Genomic DNA, 25,469 nt, shown 5'->3' with positions numbered 1-25,469 from the left:
GCGCAGCCGGCCTAGGTGAGCCTCCTCCCGCGGAGCGGCACGAGCGGAGTCGGCGAAGGCAGCGCTGGCACGCTCCAGCGCCCGGCCCGCCTCGCCCCCGCCGCCTCCGCCCACGCCTCGAAGGGGAGGGGAGGAGGGGACGACCGCCGGCCGAGCACCGGCCGCGCCGCCTCTATATAAGCGCCGCCAGGGCTGATCCCCGCAAACTGGCGCTGAGCGCGGCGACTCCTCCTCCGACGGCGCCGCGAAACGGAGCTCGCTCCCGCCCGCCCCTCGCCGGCCCGCCCCCGCCCGGCACAGACGCGCCAGGTAGCCCGCTCAAGTTGGACGGCGCGACCGCAGAAGCCCGCTGCAGATCCGCGCCCGGTTCTCGCTGCCTCCTGCGGCTTCGGCTCGTCCGCCGCCGCAGCAGCCGAAGAGCCTCCCCGTCTCCGGCTTGCCGGTGTCCCCTCCGGGCGCAGCGCCCTCCTTCTCCTCCCTCTCCTCTTTCGGCGGAGTTGTGGGTTGCAGCGTTGCAACGAGCGCAGATCCGAGAGGGTCGCCTTCGGGAGGGACCCCGACTTTTGCCGCGCCTGCCGGGGCGTTACTCCTCCTGGTCTCCGTCCGAGCGGAAAGGGGGCGCCCGCCTCCCCGTCTGAACACCCTGCTCTTCGGCGGGCAGCAGCAGCAGCAGCGCGCGCCATCCGTGCAGAGTCTCGCTCGCCTCCCAGGCGCGCCGCCCGGACGAGTCTGTATCCCGAAGTCCAAGCCGGCCGCTTTCCCTTACGGCGCTTCCGACGGTCAGTCCCCCACCCCGGCGCGCAAGATGCTCTTCGCCGGCTTCGAGCTGCTCTCGGCGCTGGCCACCGCCGCCGCCTGCCTGGCCTCGTTGACGCTCCTGCTGGCCGTCTCGCAGCAACTGTGGCAGCTGCGCTGGGCCGCCACGCGCGACAAGAGCTGCAAGCTACCCATCCCTAAGGGCACCATGGGCTTCCCGTTGGTGGGCGAGACCTTCCACTGGCTGCTGCAGGTAAGCGCTGCCGGCGCCGGGGAAGCCCCGGGCAGGGTGTCCGCGGCGGGGTGGCAGGGGAGAGGCGCGTCGGGGACAGGCAGACGGAAGAGCCGCGCGATCCTGGCGGGGGAAGGAGGCGGCGGTTTCTCCGGCTACGCCCGGCCTGAAGCTTTGCAAGGTTGGAAGCGGCCGTCGGTCCCAGCCCTCTCCCTCGGCGTCTCCTGCCGGTGGGGGACGCAACTGGCCGGAGCGAGGCGGAGGGAGGGGAAGGCTCACCCCTTCCAGGCTCCATCCAACAGGTGAGGCTAAGGAGCTCGGGGGGGAAAACCGTGGAACGCTTCGCCTTTTCCCCCACACCAGCGCGGAACCCTCGCCTGCGCTTTCCCGGTCCTTCCCTGCCACCCCTCCCCTCCCCTCCGGGGCAAAGCGCAGCGTGGGATTCCCTCTCGCCAGCCCAGCTTCAGCGCCAGCCCAGCGCTTTTTCCGCCACCGCCGCCGCAGAAAGGCCGCCCCCTACTCGGGGTTCAGTCCACGCAGCTTGCGCCAAAGCGGCCCAGCCTAAGAGTTTGGCGGGGAGTCCTCGAGACTTTCGTCTCCTCCCCCCCCCACCCCACAAACTCCGTCGCTCCTAATGCCAGAACCGCTAATCCCACCCCCAAAACATATACACACATACATTCCTCCCGCGGGACTCGGGCGGATTTGTCTCCACGTTCGCGAGGGATTCGAATTCTTCCTTGTATTCCCGTCGCTCTGCTAGGGAGCAGAAGGAAATTAGGGCGCAGGAGATGTTACCCCCCCCCATGAATCCCGCCTCAAAGAGACAGAAGGACTCCCTCCCTGCCAAGTCTGGAGGAATCCCCCCGCGCGCATCTAAAGAGTTAAGCGCCGTCCCTCAATGGGACTATTTTAAAAAGAAATTTATCAGATTTTTTACAAGGGGCGCCGAGAAGGGGGCTCTCCCTTTTTCCTCAAGGCTCCATCCAGGCAAAAGAGAGAGAGAGAGGGGAAAAAAAAAGTCTAGGACTAAAAATAAATGTTACAAAAAAGTATATAAATCGGAGTCGGCCGAAAACCTTCCCACATAAAGGTGCCCTTTGTACAAGGATGGAAATATTGCACAAATAACCCTTTATTAATGCCCCTAAAAGCACTTCTAATTATATTTACGCAGATCAAGACACCGGATCACCTGAATTGCTGAAGTTCACAACTGTGCTTTTGTTTTTTTTTTGTTTTTTTAAAAGCCCCCCCCCAATCCCAACCCTTCCCCGACCCCAGTTCTCTGCCTCTGAAAGGACCCCGTGCCGGGAAAGTGGGGCGCCTCTTTGGCTGTAAAAGGCGCATGGAGCCTCTTGCGGCGTTTCTTCCAAATCGCGTGGGGGGGTGGAAAAATATACCCTCCTCTTTCTAGCTCCGAAAATGGGGAGGAGGACCCCGCGGGAGGTCCAAGTGCCCCCTTTCCCCTCGGGTTGCTTGCGGCTCTTTCCCTCCCTCCCCCAGGACCACGCCAGCATCTGGGGAAGTGATTAGGCGTCCCGGTCTCGTCCCGCGCTTAGCCAAAGATATTTGGCGTGGGTTCGCCCGGTTATTCGTCCTCCGTGGAAAGGACGAGCCGACTGCGCGCGAAGGGGCGACGGAGGAGGAGGATTCAACCCTCCCCCCCCTTAGGGTTAATCTAAGAAATTGAGTCCCCTTCCACAGTTCCACGGGTGGGCGTCTCCGGAGCCCGCCTTCCGTCGAGGGGATCCCGACTCCAGGGCAGCCTCAGTCTTGGGGAACCGCGTTCTCCCCCCGCCTTCACCTGGCCGTCTCTGGGCGGGAGAGGCATTTGGTCCCTTTCCCCCCTCTTCCCCTCCCCAAATGAGAACTTCCTTTCAGCGTCAGGGAACTTGAGAGGCGCCTATTAGGTAGGCTTTAAGCTGGGGCGCAGGGGGTGGTCTCGATGGCCTTAAGGAACCCTCCTCATTGTATTGTGCCGCCGCAAGCGCGAAGGAATGGGGAGATTCCGTTCGTTGCCTCCGATGCAGCCAAGCAGAAAGATTGCGCCCCCCCCCCCCGCCCCCACCGGCTGGGGAGTGTCTGTAAAAGGGGCGCCCAGTATTTGCATTCCGGATTCTGCCTGCACTTCGACGACCCCCGAAACCAACCGCTGGTAATTTGGACAGCGACGCCGAAGCCCACCCCGGCAGCGGAAGGAAGGCTCCCCTCCCCTTCCCCGGGAATGGCGATCCGGGCTCTGCTTGAGCCCAGGCCGCCAAGGGGAGCCCAGGCCGCCTCCAGGGATGGCCAGCTGCGCCGGGAATGCCTGGTGTGTAACAACGCGGCGTGTGTTTGTGCCCGAGTTACACGCTCACGCGCCTTCGGCATCCTAGGCGAGGTAACCCGAAGATCTTTGGGAGAGAGGTTCAAATGAGGCCTCGGACCTCCCTGAAGGAGCTAGCGAAACCTCCCCCACCCTCCCCCCGCCGCCTTTGCCCGTGTTAAGCCTCCTCCGCATCCCCACAATTCACTAAACTCTCGAGTTCGAGGCTCACAAAAACTCTCGTCGTCCTTTCCACGCGCTCGAGCCGTCTGGCTCAGGGTTCCCGCGACCCTCCGGGCTCGGAGGCTGCCTCGCTTTCTTTGGATCGAGCCTCGCGCCTTTGCGCCCTTCTTTGGCTCTCCAGCAGCCTTGGTAGCGGGGGTGGGGAGCAGGAAAGGGGGCTAAGGCCGGCAGAGGCGCCCCCTCCGAGCAGAAGTAACCAAAGCCCCAGTTAAGGAAGGCGAACGTCCCGCGCCTGGCGGTTTCCCACCGTCTTTGGACCACGCGGGACGGCCCAAAAAACCCACCCACCCCCACCCAAAACCCCGTTTTCCACGCGTAGGACTTAACACCCGTGGGCAGGAAAAGCCCTTTTCCTTCCCGAACAGTTTAACCTTTTCTGGACACCCTCATCCATCCGTGTGCGTGTGAACAGATGGAAGTGGGCAGAAGATGCGGGCTGAGCACGGAAGGGAGGCTTGGGGGCGGGGGGAGCGCCGTCGCTTCAGCAGCCTTTGCGGCCGCCGTGGGGGCTCCCGTCCCGCTCTCCGTCCTCCGAGAGAAGCTGCAGCACTTTCCCCGAGGCGCGAGAAAGGCGGGACGGAGACTGCCGGAGCCCTGCTGGACAGCCCCGGATCCCTGCAGTGGAAAGTCGGAGGGGAATGGGTCTGGGGGAACTGGGGAGGGGCGCAGAGTTCACGGAAAGCCTCTGCCCCGCCGTGCCTCCAGCCGGGGGGTGGGGTTTGTGGAGTGGGGGTAGAGGGGAGCTGCCAGCCTGAGCGGCCGCGCTTCCTCTCTTGCAGGGCCCCGGCTTCCAGTCCTCGCGGCGGGAGAGATACGGCAACGTCTTCAAGACCCACCTGCTGGGCCGGCCGCTGATCCGCGTGACGGGCGCCGAGAACGTGCGCAAGATCCTGATGGGCGAGCACAGCCTGGTCAGCACCGAGTGGCCGCGCAGTACCCGCCTCCTCCTGGGCCCCAACACCGTGGCCAACTCCATCGGCGACGTCCACCGGCACAAGCGGAAGGTAAAGGGTTGCGCGCGAGGGTGGGTGGTGGTGGGTGGCCTCTGAGCATCCGCAGAGTGCGCCTGGCGGGGGTAGGGGGTGGCCAGGGGTCGCCGGGTTCCCCCTCCCCACCCCCACCCCCGCGCGCCGGGTGTGGGCGCTGCAAGGAGGCGCCTTTGAAGAATTGAAAGCGGCGATGCGGACTGGCTGGGACGACCATTCGGCCGAGGAGGATGGGCATTGGGGTCCTGTGCCTCTGTGGGGGGCGGGGAGGGAGGGGTTCTGGGCGCAGCTCCGGGGCTCCTTGGGGAGGGCAGGTAAGCGCCGTCGGGCCTTTCCTCCGGGGATGCGAGGGGAAGGAAGAAGGTCGTGGGGCGTTGCGGTCGCCCCGGCGTCTGGTTCGCCTTGACCTCGCCGGCGGCACGTGCCGAGGTTGAACTTTAGTAACCCTGGAGGAATGGGAAGGGGGCTTCTTCCGACGGGCAGGGGTGCACAAGGGCCGGAGCGACGCTGCTGCCCTCCCCGCCCTGCTGGCGGCTGAAGGAGCGTCTCCCGCTGAACTGTGGGGTGGGGTGGGGGTCTTTGCTAGAGAGGTGTAAACAGAGGGGTGGTCGCGCCGTTCCGGGAGAAGGGCTTATTCTGTCCTTTGATTCACTTGCTGAATCCATCCATCTCTGTCATCTATCTATCTATCTATCTATCTATCTATCTATCTATCTATCTATCTATCTATCCATTCATCTCTATTTATCTTTCCATCTCTCTCTCTCTCTCTCTCTCTCTCTCTCTCTCTCTCTCTCATTCATATCTATCTATCTACCCATCCATCTTTATCTATCCATCCATCCATCCATCCTGTCTATCCCAAGGGCCTTCAAACGTGGCAGCTTTAAGACTTGTGGACTTCAACTCCCAGAATTCCTGAGCTAATAGGATTGGAGGAGGAATTCTGGGAGTTGAAGTCCACAAGTCTTAAAGCTGCCAAGTTTGAAGGCCCCTGGCCGTGTAGGGGCTGAATCACTTGCAGCCAGCAACCGGAGGGGGCACTTTGCTCGGTGCCAGTCTGGATCTGGAAATCTGCTCTCCCCCTGGGGTTGCAGGGGGGGGGGGGAAAGCCTTTTTCCCCTTCTCTCCCCAGAAAAGGCCCAGCACAAGGGAGGCTCCTCCGAGGCAAAGGCTCCGGGCCGCACATACCTGGCGTGCTCGGCACATCCGGCGGCCCAGACAGCAGCCGCGCAAGAATGCTCGGACAGACGCAAAGCTGGGAAATATCCGGTTTCCATTCCAGGCTGAGCGAGTCGGAGTTGCCCCTGTCTCTACCTGGAATGACCTTGTTAGCCGTGGGGGGTGGGTGCCCCGTGGCTCCTCCCCCTTTGGGTTGCCACCCTCCTCCTTTGCTGGAGAAGATGAGGAGGGTTCCCCCAAAGGAGCAGAAAGAGGGGGAGTGATTGGGATGGTCTGGGGAGGGGTCCTTGGAGTCTGGCACTCAGGCTCCTGGGGAAGGGGAGTCCAGCCTCTGCTGCCCCCCTCTCCTCTCCTCTCCTCCCCCTCCTCTCCCCTCTCCCTTCCCCTCCACTTCCTCCCCCAATTTTATCCTCCTCCCTTTCCTCTCCTCTCCCCCAATTTTATCCTCCTGCCTCTCTTCCCCTCTGCTCCCTCTCCCTCCCCATCCCTTCCCCTCCTCTGCTCCTCCCTCTCCCTTCCCATCCCTTCCCCTCCTCTGCTCCTCCCTCTCCTCTCCCCTCCCCTCCCTCCCTATTTTATACTCTTGCCTCTCTCTCCTCCTCTCCCCTTCCCCTTCCCTTCCCTCCCTTCTCCTCCCCTCCTCTCCTCCTCCCTCTCCCTCCCTCTCCCTTCCCCTCCTCTGCTCCTCCCTCTCCTCTCCCCTCCCCCTCCCTATTTTATCCTCCTGCCTCTCTCTCCTCCCTTCCCCTTCCCTTCCCTCTCCCTTCACCTCCCCTCCTCTCCTCCTCCCTCTCCCTTCCCATCCCTTCTCCTCCTCTGCTGCTCCCTCTCCTCTCCCCTCCCCTCCCTCCCTATTTTATCCTCCTGCCTCCCCCTATCCTCCCCTCCTCTCCTCCCTCTGCAAACCCACTCCCTTCTAGCACTGATGGTGTTACCTATGTCTGCAAGGAAACAAGCAAGCTCAGACAGCACCATGGATCCCACAGTCCTCCTCCTCCTCCTCCTCCTCCTCCTCCTCCTCCTCCTCCTCCTCCTCCTCCTCCTCCTCCTCCTCCTCCTCCTCCTCCTCCTCCTCCTCCTCCTCCTCCTCCTCCTCTCTCTAAGTATTCTTCTTCGGCTGCTGCTCCTGCTGTGCCATATTGGGGCCAAATGTGCAAAAGGAGGTAGTGAAGGTCGCTGGCACCACTGCCGCCAAGAGGGAACCGCTCTTGGTGGCTCTCACAGTCATGCCATCTGGACTTGCCGGTGGCGGCTCCATTCCTCCCTCCCTCCCCCTGCCAGGATGGCAGAGGAAAAAACCTGCCTGGTTTTCCTCTTTTGCACCAGACCTCCCTCCCACCCTGCCCCGCCCAGTCAGGAGGCCAATTCCCAGAGCCAAGCCCAACATGTGGAAGAGGCATCAAGAACCAGCTAGGAAAAACCACTTTCTGAGCACAATTCTCAAACGGAGCAGAAAAATGCAGGCGCGTGCACATCGGTTGCTTTTTAAAGGTTTGAATGGTGGGTCTTAACTGGCGAACCGGTTGCAACTGGGAAGCCCCCTTCTCCACCCTTCAGTGACCTGCCTCAGAGACGGCATGCAGCACCTGAGAAGCCGTGTGGGAATCTGGGCCTCCGGCACCTTCTCGCCCTTCCTGTGCTCTCTCAGATCATGAGGCCTCCAAACTTGGCCGCTTTTAAGACTCGTGGACTTCAACTCCCAGCATTCTACACTGGCTGGAGAATTCTGGGAGTCGAAGTCCACGAGTCTTAAAAGTTGCCAAGTTGGGGGACTTCTGACTTTACGACCACATAGCTGGCTGGAGAATTCTGGGAGTTGAAGTCCACAAGGCTTAAAGTGGCAAAGTTTGGGGACACCTCCCCCCCCCCCCGTTGGAGAGTGAAGTGTCTTGGACAGCCTTGGTGTGTGTGTGTCACACACCCCGCCACCCCAGGCTGGCATCAAGGCAAGGAACTGTTGAAGTGCAAAAAGTTGGCAGTGTGGGAAACCCTGGGATCCACCGCCCAGGGTGGCCTGGGAGGGGGGCATTGTGGGTTCCATGGGGCACCCCCCCTCCTGGAAACTCTCCCCCTGGACAGGACAGGGCTACCACAGAGAGGAGGGGGGTCAAGCTATTTTCCAAAGCCCCCACCCCCGAAGGCCAGACAAGGAATAATGGATGGAAACTGAACAACCTTAGAAGTAAGGCGAACAGTGAGAACAATCAACCCATGGAACAGAAGTTGCCCTCTGTGTGTGTGTGTGTGTGTGTGTGTGTGGTGTGTGTGTGTGTGTATATAATCCCTCCCCCCCTCTCTCTGTGTATAGTTCCCCCCTGTGTGTGTGTGTGTGTATAATCCCTCCCGCTCTCTCTCTGTGTATAGTCCCCCCCTCTCTGTGTGTGTGTGTGTGTGTGTGGTGTGTGTGTGTGTATAATCCCTCCCCCCCTCTCTCTGTGTATAGAAGTTGTGTGAACGCCATCAGTTGAGACTTTCAAGAAGAGACTGGGCTGCCACCTGTCAGAAAGGGTGTAGGGTCTCCCGGTTGGGCAAGGGGTTGGACTAGATGACCTCCAAGGCCCCTTCCAACTCTCTTAACCTTTGTTTAAAAGGCCAGCCCAGCGATTTAAAAGCCGGAGTTAAGATCACGCAGCCCGCGAGACATTTCACTCCCGTTCCCCACGCCTGCCCGCGAAGAGTCGTGGGAGTAGGGTTTCCCCTCCCCCGTTTCTTGCAGCGGAGCTCCGTCCCCGCAACCGGACGGGGAGCGGGAGGCGCGTTTCTGGGGGATCGCGCGCTGTCGTCTCCAGCTGGGAAGCCGTGGAGCGCGGTGGAGGGGGGTGGCCGGCTCGGGAGGTCGCTAGAGGGCGCCGGGCGTCAGCCGCCGGCTCGGCCGCGGGATTCCTCTCTCGGGGAAGCCCCGGGCAGAGAGCCGGGGAAATCCTCCGGCCTTGCGCCAGTCAGGCGGGGGAGCTTGGTCGCCCCAGCGAGGAGGCATCGGAGCCACGCGGGCCGCCCCCCCCGCCCACTGGGTTCCATCCTGAGCCAGCCGGGCGTCTGCCTGAGAACCAGAGGGTCGCCTCTCCTGGGCCTCTGCGCCGCAGCCCAGCGGGTCACTTTTAGGGGAAGAGAGTTGGAAGGGACCTCGGAGGTCATCTAGTCCAACCCTCCACACCCACATCCCCCTGCCCCCGCCCAAGCAGGAGACTCTACAAACATTCCTGACAGGTGGCAGTCCAGTCTCTCCTTGAAAACCTCCAGGGTTTGAGTGCATTTCTCTAGCTGGGTCCTGTAGAAGGGACGTCTGAAAGCCAAAGCGCCTGAGCTGGGTTCCATCCATCCCGGGTGAGCCTTCCCGGAGCCGCAGGAGGGACACAGTCTCTGGGTCTTCTGGAGCTCCAACCTTGGCAGCTTTAAGCCTGGAGGACTTCAACTCCCAGAATTCCCCAGCCAGCTTAGTTTGAAGGCGGCCTGGGCCCAAACCCCAGAGCCTCTGGGTCCAGGAAAGTAGCATTTTGCACACAGGTCGCCCCCTCCTCTCTGTGTGTATGTGTGTGTGTGGTTGTGTGTATATATAATCCTCCTCCTCTCTCTCTCTCTCTCTCTCTCTGTATAGTTCCCCCCTCTGTGTGTGGTGTGTGTGTGTGGTGTGTGTGTGTATAATCCACCTGTGTGTGTGTGTATATATAATCCCCCTCTGTGTGTATAGTCCCCCTTCTCTCTGTGTATGTGTGTGTGTGTGTGTGTGTGTGTGTGTGTCTCTGTCTCTGTGTGTGTGTGTGTGTGTGTGTGTGTGTGTGTGTGTCTCTGTGTGTGTGTGTGTGTCTGTCTCTGTCTCTCTCTGTGTGTGTGTGTGTGTGTGTGTGTGTGTCTCTCTCTCTCTCTGTGTGTGTGTGCATGTGTGCAATTCCCACATTTACAGCTTGGAAGGTTCTCCTCGGGAGCCCTTGCTCGCTGGTCGGTCTGCCTTCCACGCGCGGGAGGGCAGGGCTCCCTTCCCGAATTCAGGCACCTCCCCGCTCCCCCACTCAAGCCCCCCCTCCCTCCTTCCCCGGATGCCAGCGCCCCACCTGACCCCTACCTTGGCGCGTGCTCCCTGCTGCTGGAGCCGGAGGGCGGAGGGGGGGCTTCGTCCCGGCTCTGCACGTGTAAGTTAATCAAAAGTAAGCAAACACTCTTTTTCCGCCGGGCCCCTCGGAGGAGGAGGCGGAGGAGGCGGGGGAGAGGCTCTCCTTGGCAGGCGGCAGCCGCACCGGCCCTCCTCCCGGCTGCTCCGAGATGCTACTAGTTGGACGTGGCCCCCGTCCCTGCTCGCGAGCCCCGCTCTCCCCTCCCGGCAGTTTACCTTGGCAGAGGAGAAGGAGGAGGCGGGCGGGCAAGCGGGAGGCCAGATGTTGCCTGGACCCTCGCAAAGGGGATGGAGGCCCAGGCGGTGAGCGAGCTGGACAACCCAGAGACATTGGACCGGAATGCCAAAGAGCAGCCGTCGGCCGCCCTGGTCGAACCGGAGAAGGCGCGCAAGGGAAGGATATCTGCCTTGAGGACCGGGCGAATTCCTGATCCAGAACAAAGTTCAAAGCTTTGTCAGGGTCCTTGGTGCTCTCTGAGCTTGGTGGTTTCCTTGCAGGCGTTTCATTATCCATCAGGGCCCTGATGATGCTATCTAGTTGGGTAATGAAACGTCTGCAAGAAAACAGGGCCCTGATGATGCTATCTAGTTGGGTAATGAAACGTCTGCAAGAAAACAACCAAGCTCGGAGAATACCAGGGACCCCACAGTCCTCCTCCCCTCCTCCTCCCCCTCCTCCCCTCCTCCCTCCCCTTCCCCTCCTCCCGCCCTTCCAGCACTGATGATGCTATCTAGTTGGGTAATGAAACGTCTGCAAAAAAACCACCAAGCTCAGAGAATACCAGGGACCCCACAGTCCTCCTCCCCCTCCTCCTCCCCCTCCCCTCCTCCTCCTCCCGCCCTTGTAGCACTGATGCTGTTACCTAGTTGGGTAATGAAACATCTGCAAGAAAGCAACCAGATTCAGAGAATACCAGGGACCCCACAGTCATCTTGTCCTCCTCCACCTCTTCCACCACCTCCTCCTCCTCTTCCTCCTTCTAGCACTGATGGTATTATCTAGTTGGGTCGTGAAATGTCTGCAAGAAAACCACCAAGCTCAGAGAGCCCCGAGGACCTGACAGTTCAACCTGAGCTACAAAGGCCCTTCTACAAAGGCCTTTGCCAGGGTGTTTGGGGGCAGCCATCTGCCAGTTTCCCCCTCTGGTTCTCCTTTTCATCCATAAGACCAAACAAGGCACATCAGTGCAGTGCCGTGAATAGCAAGGAAGCCCAGGTTGGCACACAGCTCAGGGGCAGAAATGCGATCTGCCTCGGTTTGAGCATCGCCCTCTGAATAGCCAAGCAAACACTGTAGTCATTCTGGTTTATCTATAAGCCATAAACCATGTGATGGAAGCCACGGTAGTTGTTATCTGTGGGACCACTCTGTGTCCTGCAGAGGTCGAAAATCCTCAACAGTCAAACCAAAAGTTGTGAGAATGCTTGCCAGGGAGTCTCCCTGCCCCATGGACCCCTTGGAAGAATGCAGAACATAGAATGACAGAATTGGAAGGGACCTTGGAGGTCTTCTAGTCCAACCCTCTGCCCATGGCAGGAGATCTATACCACTCCGGACTTCCATTGGGTTTGATGGGATGGATACATGTGGTCATAGAAAGAATAACAGAATAACACAGAATATGGGAGTTAGAAGGGACCTTGGAAGTTATCTAGTCCATGAACTAGGAGTCTGTCCTTTCAGACAAACGGCTGTCTTAATTTCTTTTGGAAAACTTCCAGTGTTTGGAGCAACCGCAACTTCTGGAGACAAAACATTTCACTGGCTCATCGTTCTCACTTTGTTCTGCTTTCCCCCTCTGGGCCTTGGGTGGGTGGGTGATCCTGCAGGAGTTGTGTGGGAACAATCCCTGAATCATGAAATGACACCTCAGCGATCTGCAGGAAACCTATTCCTTCTTTTTTTTTTGGTAAATTTTTTATTTTATTTTATACAAACAATCCGTCTTCCATTTGAACAGTGTGTTATCTGGTTACAAATATCTTGTGCAATAACAATTACAGTTTATACATATTCATTGCTTGGTATTAACACTCTCTTCTTACTTAATGCTAATATACATAGTATATCTAATTCTTATAACGTTCCCCACCTTAACATCTTTAATTCTTTTCACGTGTTTACTATTTTTCGCTAGTATTCTCTAATTTCGAACTTCCATATTTATTCTCCAGCCATTGATAAAATAACTCCCATATCATCTAATATTTAGCTTGTTCCTTCTCTTTAATTGCTAGTGTTAGCCTATTCATTTCTGCACATTCTAATATTTTCCTAATCACATTCTCTTCAGTCGGAATCTCTTCACTTTTCAAATTTTGTGCAAAAACTCCTACCCCTCAAAACGATGCTATAGGGCACTGCACACCAGAACAACTAGACACAAGGACAGTTTTTTCCTGAATGCCATTACTCTGCTAAACAACTAATTCCCTCAACACTGTCCAACTATTTACTAAGTCTGCATTACTATCACTATTAATCTTCTCATCACTCTTTATCACCCATCTCCTCCCACTTATAACAGTATGACTATAACTTTGATGCTTGTATCCTTACAATTTATATTGACTGTTTCCTAGTATGATTTGATTGCTTATTGTACCCTATGACTATTATTTTATTAAGTGTTGTACCTGATGACTCTTGACGAATGTATCTTTTCTTTTATGTACACTGAGAGCATTTGCACCAAGACAAATTCCTTGTGTGTCCAATCACACTTGGCCAATAAAGAATTCTATTCTGTTCTATTCTATTCTATTCTATTCTATTCTATTCTATTCTATTCTATTCTATTGTGATCTACTCTACTCTATTCTATTCTACTCACTCCACTCTACTATATTCTACTCTACTCTACTCTACTCTACTCTACTCTACTCTACTCTACTCTACTCCACTCCACTTCTATTCTGTTCTGTTCTGTTCTATTCTATTCTATTCTATTCTATTCTATTCTATTCTATTCTATTCTATTCTATTCTATTCTATTACAATTCTAGCTGCTGTTAATACATGAATAATGTATTAACTATAAGTTTCAGGTATAATCCCCAACAGAAATATTTCAAGTTTTAAATCAATAGGTTGCTGTATCATCTTTTCCAGCCATGTATGTATTTTTGTCCAATATCTTTTAGCTTCTATCCATGTCCACCACATATGACAATATGTTCCAGGTGTCTGGTGGCATTTCCAACATTTAGCTGGTTTATCTTTAAACATTCTTGCCAGTCTTGCCAGCGCAAAATGCCACCTTCCTTCTTAACCCAATCCTCTCCCCTGTCTGCGTTTCAGGTGTTCTCCAAAATATTCAGCCACGAAGCTCTGGAAAGTTACCTCCCCAAAATCCGGCTGGTGATCCAAGAAACCCTGAGAGTCTGGGGCAGGAACCCTGAGCCCATCAACGTCTACCACGAAGCCCAGAAGCTCACTTTCCATATGGCCATCCGGGTCCTTTTGGGATTCCGAATCCCGGATGGGGAGCTCAGCCAGATGTTCGAAGTCTACCAGCAATTCGTGGAGAACGTCTTCTCCTTACCTGTGGACCTGCCCTTCAGTGGCTACCGTAAGGTAAGGAAGGGCTTCCTCAAGGTGGGGCAGAAATCTAGGTGCTTTGCCTGTGCTGGACCCCCTCTTATGGCGTTGTTGAAAACAAGGCCATGGCGAGCCTCTCCCTGCCCCAAAAAACCCCATGGGAAAGTGTGCCCCAACCCTGGTAGAAGGTAGCATCCTTTGAGGTACCTCCTGATGGATCCAAAATAGAGGAAATAGGGGTGGGGTATTTTGGTTCTTATAGTTTAGATCAGGGGTCTCAAACTCGCGGCCCGCGGGCCAATTGAGGCCCGCAGGACGATATCCTGTGGCCCCCACCATGATATGAAAGTATAATATTAGTGCGGCCTGCAGGGGGAAAATGGACCTCTGAAGGAAGTCCCGCCCGCCGTTCCTCGTCGTGGCTTCTTCTCCACCCTGAACTTTAACAAGTCCAAGTACAGGTCCAGACTTACTGATGATCATCTTCGAGCCATAACTGAGGGTCTCAAGGGCCTCCTCTCTCAAGCCAAATGTGGCTCAGATATGTGAGAGGAAGCGTTGTCAAGTCTCTGGCAGCAAGGAGTAAGCTGGAGAAGAAGCCACGTTCTGAGGAACTGTTCATGATCTTCATTCAACGTTCCTATTCATGTGTTCAGGACAGTTCATGTATTGGAGAAATCATTAACTGTTGATGACATTTGAGGATATTTTTTTAACAACGTTTTTTGAGGGATCCCTTATGCGGCCCAGCCTCAGCCAGACTCTGCCTCCAGCGGCCCCCAGGTAAATTGAGTTTGAGACCCCTGGTTTAGATGCTTTAGGGCAGAGGTGTCCAATCTTGGCAATTTTTTTTTCATCTCCAGAGGGGGGGAGATGAGTCTGCCTACCGAGATGAGGTGGACCAGTTGCTTTCGTGGTATGGAGACAATAACTTGGTCCTCAACACCAATAAGACCAAGGAGCTGATAGTGGACTATAGAAGGAACAGATCAGACATCCAGCCCTTGCTTATCAATGGAGACCGAGTGGAGCAAGTGGCCGGTTTTAAGTTTCTGGATGTTACAATAAAAGAGCACCTGACCTGAGGCGCTCACCTTGCAGCCCTGGTCAAAAGGGGCCAGCAGAGATTATACGACCTGAGACTTCTCAGGAAACAACAACTGGATGAAAAACTGCTGGTGACCTTCTACCGCTGCACCATAGAGAGTATCTTAACTTACTGCACCTCTGTATGGTTTGCCAATTGCACAGGGGCAGATAGGACAGCGCTCCAGAGGGTTAATGTCATTGCCCTGAGGATCATGGGTTGCCCTCTCCCCTCTTTGGAAGAGCTTTATAGCTCCCGCTGCCTTAAGAAAGTTCAAAACATTCTCAAAGATCCATCTCATCCTGGATACCCTTTTTTGAACTATTACCATCTGGCAGACGGTACAGGATAATAAAAACAAGGACAAATAGGCTGAAAAACAGCTTCTATCCCAGGGCAGTAGCTCTGTTGAATTCTACTGTAGAGTGCAGTATTGGTGCAGTGTCAGGGGTTTTCGGTTCAATGTGTGGAGTGTGAAGGATGTATGTTTGTGTGTGTGTGTTTGTTTTCATAGTCATAAATTGCATGCTGAAGATGGTATTTAATTTCGTTGTACGAGTTGCAATGACAATAAAAGTAAACTAGACTAAACTAATCTAAACTAAAGTTTAAGACTTGTGGACTTCAACTCCCAGAATTCCCCAGCCTGGGGAATTCTGGGAGTTGAAGTCCACAAGCCTTAAAGTTGCAAGATTGGACACCCTGAGTTACAGCAAACCTAGAAGTGGCTGGGGAATGCCGGGATTTGAAACCCACAAGCTCGGAAGCTGGCAAGGTTGGGCACCCCCTTATTTAGAGGGTTCAGCACACGACAGATGTCTAGCTATTGCCCCAGCCGAGAGCCTCGTGGCCGGGCATTCTGGGACATCAAGTCTTAACACAGATGGGAGGAGGGACTGACGTAATCCTGGGACTCCTTTTCATAGGGGATTCGCGCCAGGGAGATCTTGCAGAAGGTCTTAGAAAAAGCCATCCGGGAAAAGCTGCAGAGCTCGCAAGGCAAGGACTACCTGGATGCCCTGGACCTGCTGATCGAAAGCGGCAAAGAATATGGCAAGGAGCTGACCATGCAGGAGCTGAAGGTACCGTCCCTGAGCCAGACAGGCAGCAGACTCCACTTCCCTCCGTGGCCACTGGGGGCGCTAGGCTCCCCCTTTTGTGCTCAATGCTAGACCAGGATGAATAGAATAGAAAATGGAATGGAATGGAATGGAATATAAAATAGGGAATGAAATGGAATAGAATAGGGAATAGGATGGAATATAGAATACAGTAGAGTAGGAATAGAATAGAATAGATGATATGGAATGGAATGGAATGGAATGGAATAGAATAGAATAGAATAGAATAGAATAGAAAATAGAATAGAATAGAATAGAATAGAATAGAATAGAATAGAATAGAATAGAATAGAATAAAAAGAAAAAAAGAAAAGAAAAGAAAAGAAAAGAAAAGAAGAAAATATGGAATGGAATATAATATAAAATATGGAATGAAATGGAGTAGAATAGGGAATAGGATAGAATATAGAATAGAGTAGAGTAGGAATAGAATAAAATGGAATGGAATGGAATGGAATAGAATGGAATAGAATAGAATAGAATAGAATAGAATAGAATAGAATAGAATAGAATAGAATAGAATAGATGATATGGAATGGAATGGAATAGATAGAATAGAATAGAAAAGAAAATATGGGATGGAATAGAATATAAAATATGGAATGAAATGGAATGGAATAAGGAATACGATAGAATATAGAATAGAGTAGAGTATGAATATAATAGAATATAATAGATGATATGGAATGGAATAGAATAGAATAGATAGAATAGAATAGAAAATATGGAATGGAATGGAATAGAATATAGAATAGAGTAGAGTACTGTAGGAATAGAATGGAATAGATGATATGGAATGGAATAGAATAGAAAATAGTCATACAGTCACAAGTGGGAGGAGATGGGTGAAAGGAGTGATGAGAAGATTAATAGTAGTAGTAGTGCAGACTGTGTAAATAGTTGGACAGTGTTGAGGGGATTATATGTTTAGCTGAGTGATGGCATCCAGGAATATAAATTGTAAAGATACAAGCAACACGATTATAGTCATAAGTGGGAAGAGATAGATACTAGGAAGGATGAGAATAATAATAGTAATACAGTCTTACTAAATAGTTGGACAGTGTTGAGGGAATTAGTTGTTTAGCAGAGTGATGGCGTTTGGGGAAAAAACCTGTCCTTGTGTCTAGTTGTTCTGGTGTGTAGTGCTCTACAGCGTCGTTTTGAGGGGAGGAGTTGAAACAGTTTATGTCCGGGAGGTGAGGGGTCTGTACATATTTTCACAGCCCTCTTTTTGACTCGTGCACTAGACAGGGCCTCCATGGAAGGCAGGTTGGTAGACATTGTTTTTTCTGCAGTCCTAATTACTCTCTGGAGTCTGTGTCTGTCCTGTTGGGTTGCAGAACCAAACCAGACCGTTATAGAGTTATCTCAAGAGCGTTGCTCTTTAGGGTTAGGGTTAGAGTTTAGCTCAACCAGCCAGCCCTGGCTCAGGCAGCCTCTCTTTGCCCTAGGATGGCACCCTGGAGCTGATCTTCGCTGCCTATGCCACCACCGCCAGTGCCAGCACCTCTCTGATCATGCAGCTGCTGAAACACCCGTCGGTTCTGGAGAAGCTTCGCGAAGAGCTGAGGAGCAAGAGCTTGCTGCACAACGGCTGCCTCTGCGAGGGGGGCCTTCATCTGGAGACCATCCACAGCCTTCAGTACCTGGACTGTGTCATCAAGGAGGTGCTCCGGCTTTTCACCCCCATTTCGGGAGGGTACCGGACGGTGCTGCAGACCTTTGAGCTGGATGTGAGTAAGAGGACCTTGCATACGAAGCCCCCTGCCCTGGAGAAAGGAGCTTCTAGGCCAGTGTTTCTCTACCTTGGCCCCTTTAAGAGGGGTGGACTTCCAATTCCCCAGCAGCAAAGAATTCTGGGAGTGTTGAAGTCCACACCTCTTAAAGCAGCCAAGGTTGAGAAACAGTGTTCTAGGTTGACACTGTTCAGAGTATTGCAGGGTAAATTCAGCGCCAGAAAAGTAAACACAGATGGCTGAGGCTTCATTTAACTTCTTTATAAACACATAAAGTGAATTTTACAATACCAGTTGTAGATTTGTCCAACATGGTGCAAACTCAAACAGAAGCAGACAAGTTACAGGTTCAGAGCAGAACAGCAACTCAACTTCAGCAGAAACAGAACTCAGTTTCACTTTAGTTCAGCAGGCAAGCAAGACACACAGCAGAGGAGAGAAGCAGTTTCATTTCCAATAGACAGACTCAGAGCTTAACCTAGCTGCAGAGCTGCAGAGCCACGCCTAGGCTACTTCTAGTTTCAGTTTCCAAACAGTCCTCATTGGCTGACTTAGCTGCTGTTCGTTGGCTGACCTTGTTACCGTGCTCTATTCCAGTTCATGAATATACACAAATTTGGGGGTAAAGTCTCCAGGATAGAAAGGGCCACCCTGTGACCTGCCCAGTACCCTGGGATTGCGTTGCTTTAATTTGGTGGTCAAATGATCAATACTTTTGCAGGGAATAATATTTTTAGAGCGATAATAGGAGCAGGAGGTCTCTGGGAGGCAAGCAGGAAAACCTCAATCCAAGCCAACAATTTGGGTCCATTTCTGAGAGAGTTTGGAGAGATGAAAGTGGTTTGTCTTCTAATGGCTCCCACCGTTTTGCTCACTGTCAATCCACGTCTTTACCCTAAACCTGTTGAACAGCTGTAGGCTGGTGGCAACCTTGGACAGCTCTAGAAGCTGCAGAAGGTCTGAAGGCCAAGCAATTGGACCTGCCCCTCCCAGAGGGTTGTTGCTGGGTTACAACATCTGGATCATGTGCAAGAAGTCAGGAGCCAGGATAGAGTTCAAAAGTGCCAAGGGTTTATTTCATCTTCCTCAACACGAGAATCTGATCTACTAACGGTCGAGGTGAATTGGCGCCAGATAAAAGTCAACTGACTTCAAGGCAGGCTGGGCTCATGATGTTGTCTTTGGGCTGACCCTGGTCATCCCCTACAGCCGCCGCCTTCCAACTGGGTGGACAGCTCCTTCTTGACAAAGCAAACCACTAGTATGCAAACAGGGAACAAACCCCCCACCTTCCCTTCTGGCACTGATGATGTTATCTAATTGGGTCATGAAATGTCTGCAGGAAAACCACCAAGCTCAGAGAGAACTCAGGATTCCCACAGTTCTTCCTCCTCCTCCCTCTCCCCCCTCATCCTCTTCAACCCTTCTCCTTTCTAGCACTGATGATGTTACCTAGTTAGGCCATGAAATGTCTGCAAGGAAACAACCAAATTCAGAAAGCACCAAGGACCCCACAGTCCTCCTCCTCCTCCTCCTCCTCCTCCTCCTCCTCCTCCTCCTCCTCCTCCTCCTCCTCCTCCTCCTCCTCCTCCCCACACACCCCTCTCCCTTCTAGCATTGATGATGTTACCTAGTTAGGCCATGAAATGTCTGCAAGGAAACAACCAAATTCAGAAAGCACCAAGGACCCCACAGTCCTCCTCCTCCTCCTCCTCCTCCTCCTCCTCCTCCTCCTCCTCCCCTCCTCCTCCTCCTCCTCCCACACCCCTCTCCCTTCTAGCATTGATGATGATACCTAGTTAGGTCATGAAATGGTTTGTGTGCATGGGACATCTCGAATTTCCTAGGACTTGGGGTTCCCCTAAATCAGAGCCCCCCCCATTCTAGAATAGCCCCAGTGCCTCTCGAACCTTGGGAGGGTCTCTCTGTCTCTCTCTGTGCCCCCCACCCTGACCATCTGTTTCGTGTTTCTCCAGGGCTTCCAGATCCCCAAAGGATGGAGCATCATGTACAGCATCCGAGACACCCACGACACCGCTCCCGTCTTCAAGGACGTGGACGTCTTTGACCCCGATCGCTTCAGCCAGGACCGCAGCGAAGACAAAGATGGCCGCTTCCACTACTTGCCCTTCGGCGGAGGGGTACGGACCTGTCTCGGCAAACACCTGGCCAAGCTGTTCCTCAAAGTGCTGGCCATCGAGCTGGCCAGCATGAGCCGCTTTGAGCTGGCCACCAGGACTTTCCCTCCGGTCACCCTGGTGCCGGTGGTGCACCCGGTCGATGGACTCAAGGTCAAATTTTTTGGACTCGATTCAAACCAGAATGAAATCTTGACAGAGCAAGAGGCCACGTTGGAGGCCACGGTGTAGGCCAAAGCGTGCTCTGGGCTGGCGAGGTAGGAAGAGACCGGAACAGAGACGGGGAAGGAAGAAGCTCGACCCACCACCGCTGGAGGGAGAAGGGCTAACCTTGGTGGACACATTCGGCAAAAGCCGCCTCCAGAGAATATGCCAAAACTGTGCGGGTGTTTCACTTGGGTGTGTTTGTGTGTGTGTGTGAACAGTGGATTTCTCCTCCGGGGCTTTCTGTTCGGTTTCATGTTTGAACACCGGCGAGAAGCAAATTGTGTTGACCATAACCAGCGTATGTATGTGTGTGTGTATATATATATATATATACACTTACTCCCAAGTGTTAATCAGGCAGTTGTCATTCCACAGTAGTTGGGAACTCTTTTTTTTGTCTTTGCTATTCAACATGGCCATGGGACTCCCCAAGGGGGCCCCCGGGTGCAAAATCGACCCTGCTTGCTTTTGTGGCACGAGGGTGGGAAGGAGCCCTCCCTGCAGGCATCAGGTATAACAACAACATCCAGGAAGGGAGGGGATCAGGAAGATGGCTGGGGAACAGAGGTGGTATTCAGCCAGCTTGGACCGGTTCAGGAGAACCGGTAGTGCAAATTTTGAGTCGTTCGGAGAACTGGCCAATCCCACCTCTGACTGGCCCCGCCAACCCCCATCTCTTCTCTGCCTCCCATTGAGTCCCAGCTGATCAGCTGGGTCTTCCTTTGGTTGCCCTGCACAGGAGAATGGAGCTGGAAAGCAGGTTGGTGGGGTGGGGAGAGAAGGGGGATTTTACAGTATATCCTTCCCCTGTTGTGCCCACCAAGCCACGACAACAGAACTGGTAGTAAAAAATTTTTTTTGAATCCCACCACTGCTGGGGAAGCCCCACATTTTTTGGCAGGGCAGAAGACTCAGCTGGGAGGGGGGCGAGAGGGGGATCTCAAGGGGTATTTTGCAAAGCTTTGAGGTGGGCACTGGAGTTCTGTCCAGCTGCCATCATTTCTCTTCCTTCGACAGTTGCCAAAAAGTGAGGGTTACTCTAGCCTGGTGAGGAAAATAAAGGCTGCAGAAATGGGCTGCGGATTTCCTGGGTTTCTTTGCTCAAGGAAGTTTTTGGGGTGTCTTCTCTGCGGCCCTCAGTTCCAGGTGGGTCAGCCCCATCTTCCTGAGGAGACCATGCCTGGGCAGGGTCCAAGAAGGCCCCTCGAAGCTGTCTGTTGCTGCTTTCCTGCTTTCCTTGTGTCCCTGCAAACTCCCTTCCACAATGAGTCAGGCCTTGGGTTTCCTTCCGGACAGACTCGCAAGCCTTCCCAATCCCAAAACCGGAAGTTGTTCCTTTGCCACAAGGGGCTGTTTGACAAGGGAATTTTATATCTAGCTATCTCTGTCTCTGAGGAGTCCTTGATGCTCTCTGAACGTGGTTATTTCCTTGCAGACGTTTCATGACCAAACTAGATAACGTCATCAGTGCTAGTAGGGAGTGAGGTTTGCTAATAAATGCTCTTTACTAGCATTGATGATGTTACCTAGTTTGGTCATGAAACATCTGCAAGAAAACAACCAAGCTTAGAGAGCACCAAGGACCACACAGTTGTGTCCTCCTCTTCCTCCCCCTCCCTCTCCTCCCCCTCCCAAACCTCCCTCCCTTCTAACACTGATGATATTACCTACCTGGGTCATGAAAAGTCTGCAACAAAACAACCAAGGATTCCTCATTTCAGCTACAAATATTCTCCTTTATCGATCTATCCATATACATGCGTGCATTATATTTAGTCCGGGATAACTCCTGTTCGATTGTCCACTCCTAATTAATATAACTTGATTTAAAAATAAAATTAAATGAAATATTAAAATGTTACTGCAGTGGATTTGCAGAGTGAAGCACTTTCGAAACTCAGAATATGTGTTTGTCTTGCGTTTCTTTTGATTGCTTAGCACAGTTTCCTGTGGGCGATATTGTTTTATACAACAAAAGTGGTGGGCTTGTCTGGTCTGAGTTTATAAACTATTAAGTATTATTTTTGTTATTAAGTCAGAAGGGATATTTAGTCTAACAATGTTGCTGTCCAAAATGTGTGTTATTTAGTAAAATATGAATGATTCCACCGCTTTGCTTTCCTTCCCCCCTCCCCTCCCATTCTTGATGGCAAACCTGTCTGTTGAGAAAAAAAAAATAAGATGGTTAGCATGGAGCCACATTTGGGGGGAGGGAGCAAGAGCTGTTTTGTGCGATTCCCTACAGCACAAACCTTGTGCAGAATTGGCGCTGGCACCTCCCCCTGAGCTGTGTTGAGTTTAATATTAAAATAAATAAGCACCTGTTGTGTTCGGAAATATATTTCAGTGCTGTGTGTCTTGTGCCCTGTGGCTTTTGATGTGTCTGTAATGCGGGGAAGAGGGGCAGGTCAGCCCACCCCGACCAACCTTCCCTTTCCAGCCTCCCCCTTGGCAAGAAACAGTTCCAGGATGCCACACCTGTCTCCCCCTCTCTCTCTTGTTCAGGTGCCATCTGGGGGGGCGGGGGATTCACAAGTGGCCAAGAACATCTTTGTGGGTGGATCTGCTTCTGCGACCAGAGGTGGGCTGGGGAGGGAAGCGTTGTGTGTGGTGTGATCTTATTAAAAAATAAATAAATCCATGTGGCTATTTTATAGATTTCCATCATTATCATCATCATCATCATCTTAATAATAATAATAATAATAAAAAAATGAATTTAAGCCCTTTTGTGTTACTGGTTCTTGGTTTCGTATTGCTGTTGAAGAAGACAGTCCTCCCTGGACTGCAAGGAGAGCCAATCTGTCGATCCTAAAGGAAATCCACCCAGACTGTCCTTGGGAGGGACTGTGATGACCCAAAGGGATGTGGCACAAAGGCAACGCAGTCACCTAAGTAAGAAAAGTCCCTTTTAATACCTCCAACTTTGCCCCCAATGTCCAATTATCTTCGTCTGGAGAAAAATCTCTCCCAAGAACAGTCTTTAAGGGGAGGAAATTCACTCCGAAAACAAAGTACATACAAACTGCAAATAAAAATCCACACAAACCACCCTGCAGCAATTAACTGGACAGGACAGGAGAAGGAATTGCACACGTCAAAGGCCAAAACACACACAGTTGGGAAGACTCCAGGAGCCCAGATAAGCCTTGACAAAGCAAGATAATACACAATTTGCTTCCAACAAGTTGCTGTGCACAACAACTTTTAAACACTGTGTTCCCAGCTGCAGGTAATGAAGGGAATCAGGGCCCTTTCCTCCCCCCGTAAGCCATGCAACTCACATTCTCCCTTCTCCGTTCCTCCCTGCATGCCCTAGGATGAAGAGGGGGTGGGCTTGGTCTTCCTCCGAATTGCCTCTGCCTTGTTCTACCTCTCCCCTGCTCTGCCCAGCCGGACTGTGCCCTTCCTCAGTTTCTTCCAGAGCCAACAGAGCCACACTCCCACTCCCTGTCAGCTGCTCGGCCTCCCCCTCGGAATCAGATTCTGACAGGGGCATGACAGGGACAGATAGATCATAGAATAACAGAGTTGGAAGGGATCTTGGAGGTCATCTAGTCCAACCCCCCTGCTCGAGCAGGAGAGTCCATTCCAAATATTAGCCTCTGCCTAGGATTGAACTCACAATCTCCTCATATAGAGGAATTATTGAGTCTGTCATCTGCACCTCTATAACTAACTGGTTTGGTTCTGCAACCCAACATGACAGACACAGACTTCAGAGAGTAATTAGGACTGCAGAAAAAACAATTGCTACCAACCTGCCTTCCATGGAGGACCTGTATGTATACCGCATGAGTCAAAAAGAGGGCTGTGAAAATATTTACAGACCCCCTCACATCCTGGACATAAACTGTTTCAACTCCTTCCCTCAAAATGATGCTATAGAGCACTGCACACCAGAACAACTAGACACAAGGACAGTTTTTTCGCGAAAGCCATCACTCTGCTAAACTAATAATTCCCTCAACACTGTTCAACTATTTACAAAGTCTGCACTACTATTACTATTAATCTTCACATCACTCCTTATCACCCATCCCCTCTCACTTGTGACTGTATGACTGTAACTGTCGCTTTATATTGACTGTTTCCTGGTACGATTTGTTTACTCATTTATTTATTTATTTAATTTATAATGCCGCCTGTTCGCCCATGGCAACTGGAGGTAGCTTACATAATGCAAAACCATATTTTAAATAAATAAATAAAAAACAATAAAAGCTAACAAAAATAATCAAATAAATTAGTAAAGTACAATAAAACAAAATTTGGGAAAACAAAAAAAAAATTGTACCCTATGACTATTATTAAGTGTTGCACCTTATGATTCTTGAGTCTTGACAAATGTATCTTTTCTTTTATGGACACTGAGAGCATTTGCACCAAAGACAAATTCCTTGTGTGTCCAATCACACTTGGCCAATAAAGAATTCTATTCTATTCTATTTCTATTCTATTCTATTCTATTCTATTCTATTCTATTCTATTCTATTCTATTCTATTCTATTCTATTCCTTCCAATATTCTATTCTATTCTATTCTCTATTCTATTCCTTCCATATTCTATTCTATTCTATTCTATTCTATTCTATTCTATTCTATTCTATTCTATTCTATTCTATTCTATTCTATTCTATTCTAGACTGTTTTCTAGTATGATTTGATTGCTTATTGTACCCTATGACTATCATTAAGTGTTGCACCTTATGACTTGACTCTTGACAAATGTATCTTTTCTTTTTACGTACACTGAGAGCATTTGCACCAAGACAAATTCCTTGTGTGCCCAATCACACTTGGCCAATAAAGAATTTCTATTCTATTGTGAGACGAGAGCTTCATCTCTAGGCCACTGGAGCCTGAGGCTGAAGCTCAAATGCTTCAGCCACCAAATGAGAAGAGAGGAAGGACTCCTTGGGGAAGACCCCAAATGTTGGGAAAGATGGAAGGCCAAAGGGGAAGGAGGTGGTTAGAGAGGGTCATCGACACAACAAACTTGGATTTGGTCAAACTCCAGGAGGCAGGGGAGGACTGTGTATGTGCGCGCGTGTGTCTGGTGTGTTGTGGTCCATGGGGGTTGCGAAGAGTCAGTCACAACTTAGCGACTGGACAACAACTGAGGCCAAATCATATTGGCGGAATTTGGGGCTGGTTTGGGGCTGGGAGGGCTTCAGGGGTCTACCAGGGGCAGATCCAAAGCTGAATGAAAGGAAAGAAGGGGGAATTGCCTGAGGTCTGCAGCAAAGCACACTCAGCCTCCCACAGTTTCATTGTTCTCCACATAAGGTCGGGCTAGCTGTTATATATTTACATACTCACCTTGGATTGGTCAGTCCTGACGGCGGGAAATTCGAAGAGCCGTCATTGGCTGCGAGCCGTGAGCAGCCCGCTATAAAGAAGGCTGCCGCGGTTCCGCGGTTGTTCAGTTCTAGAGAGAAATAAAAAGAATGAAAGATCAACTGGGTCTCAAGTCGTTTTTTCCCCACAACGCAACACTAGCCATGGTCTGGATGGCCTGAGGAGTCCTTTCTTGGGCAGGGTGCTTTTTTTAGATTGGTGTTTCTCAACTTTGGTGATTTTAAGACATGTGGACTAGTGGTGGGATTCAATTTTTTTTTTTTTACTACCGGTTCTGTGGGCGTGGTTTGGTGGGCATGGCTTGGTGGGTGTGGCAGGGGAAGGATACTGCAAAATCCCATTCCCTCCCCACCCTGCTAACCTGCTTTCCAGCTCCATTCTCTTGCGCAGAGCAACCAAAGAAGACCCAGCCAACCAGCTGGGACTCGGGAGGCAGAGAACAGATGGGGGCGGGCCCAGT

General features: G+C 52.1%; 1 protein-coding gene across 1 annotated transcript; it reads left to right on the top strand.

Annotated features, from left to right (window-relative positions):
• Nucleotides 1-203: 203 nt before the first annotated feature.
• CYP26B1 (cytochrome P450 family 26 subfamily B member 1) lies at nucleotides 204-21,970 on the top strand. Its single transcript, XM_087965720.1, has 6 exons — nucleotides 204-1,009; nucleotides 4,319-4,543; nucleotides 13,117-13,392; nucleotides 15,370-15,525; nucleotides 17,019-17,300; nucleotides 19,280-21,970. Exons 1-6 carry the CDS (start codon nucleotides 806-808, stop codon nucleotides 19,670-19,672), a joined length of 1,536 nt encoding a protein of 511 aa, XP_087821846.1. The 5' UTR covers nucleotides 204-805; the 3' UTR covers nucleotides 19,673-21,970.
• The last annotated feature ends 3,499 nt before the right edge of the window (nucleotides 21,971-25,469 follow it).

The sequence above is a fragment of the Notechis scutatus genome, chromosome 4, assembly GCF_049901735.1.
Source record: "Notechis scutatus isolate UNSWTSFEM ecotype Mainland chromosome 4, rNotScu1.2, whole genome shotgun sequence".
NCBI classification, from domain to species: domain Eukaryota; kingdom Metazoa; phylum Chordata; class Lepidosauria; order Squamata; family Elapidae; genus Notechis; species Notechis scutatus.
This window is presented reverse-complemented; position numbering and strand designations above follow the sequence as displayed.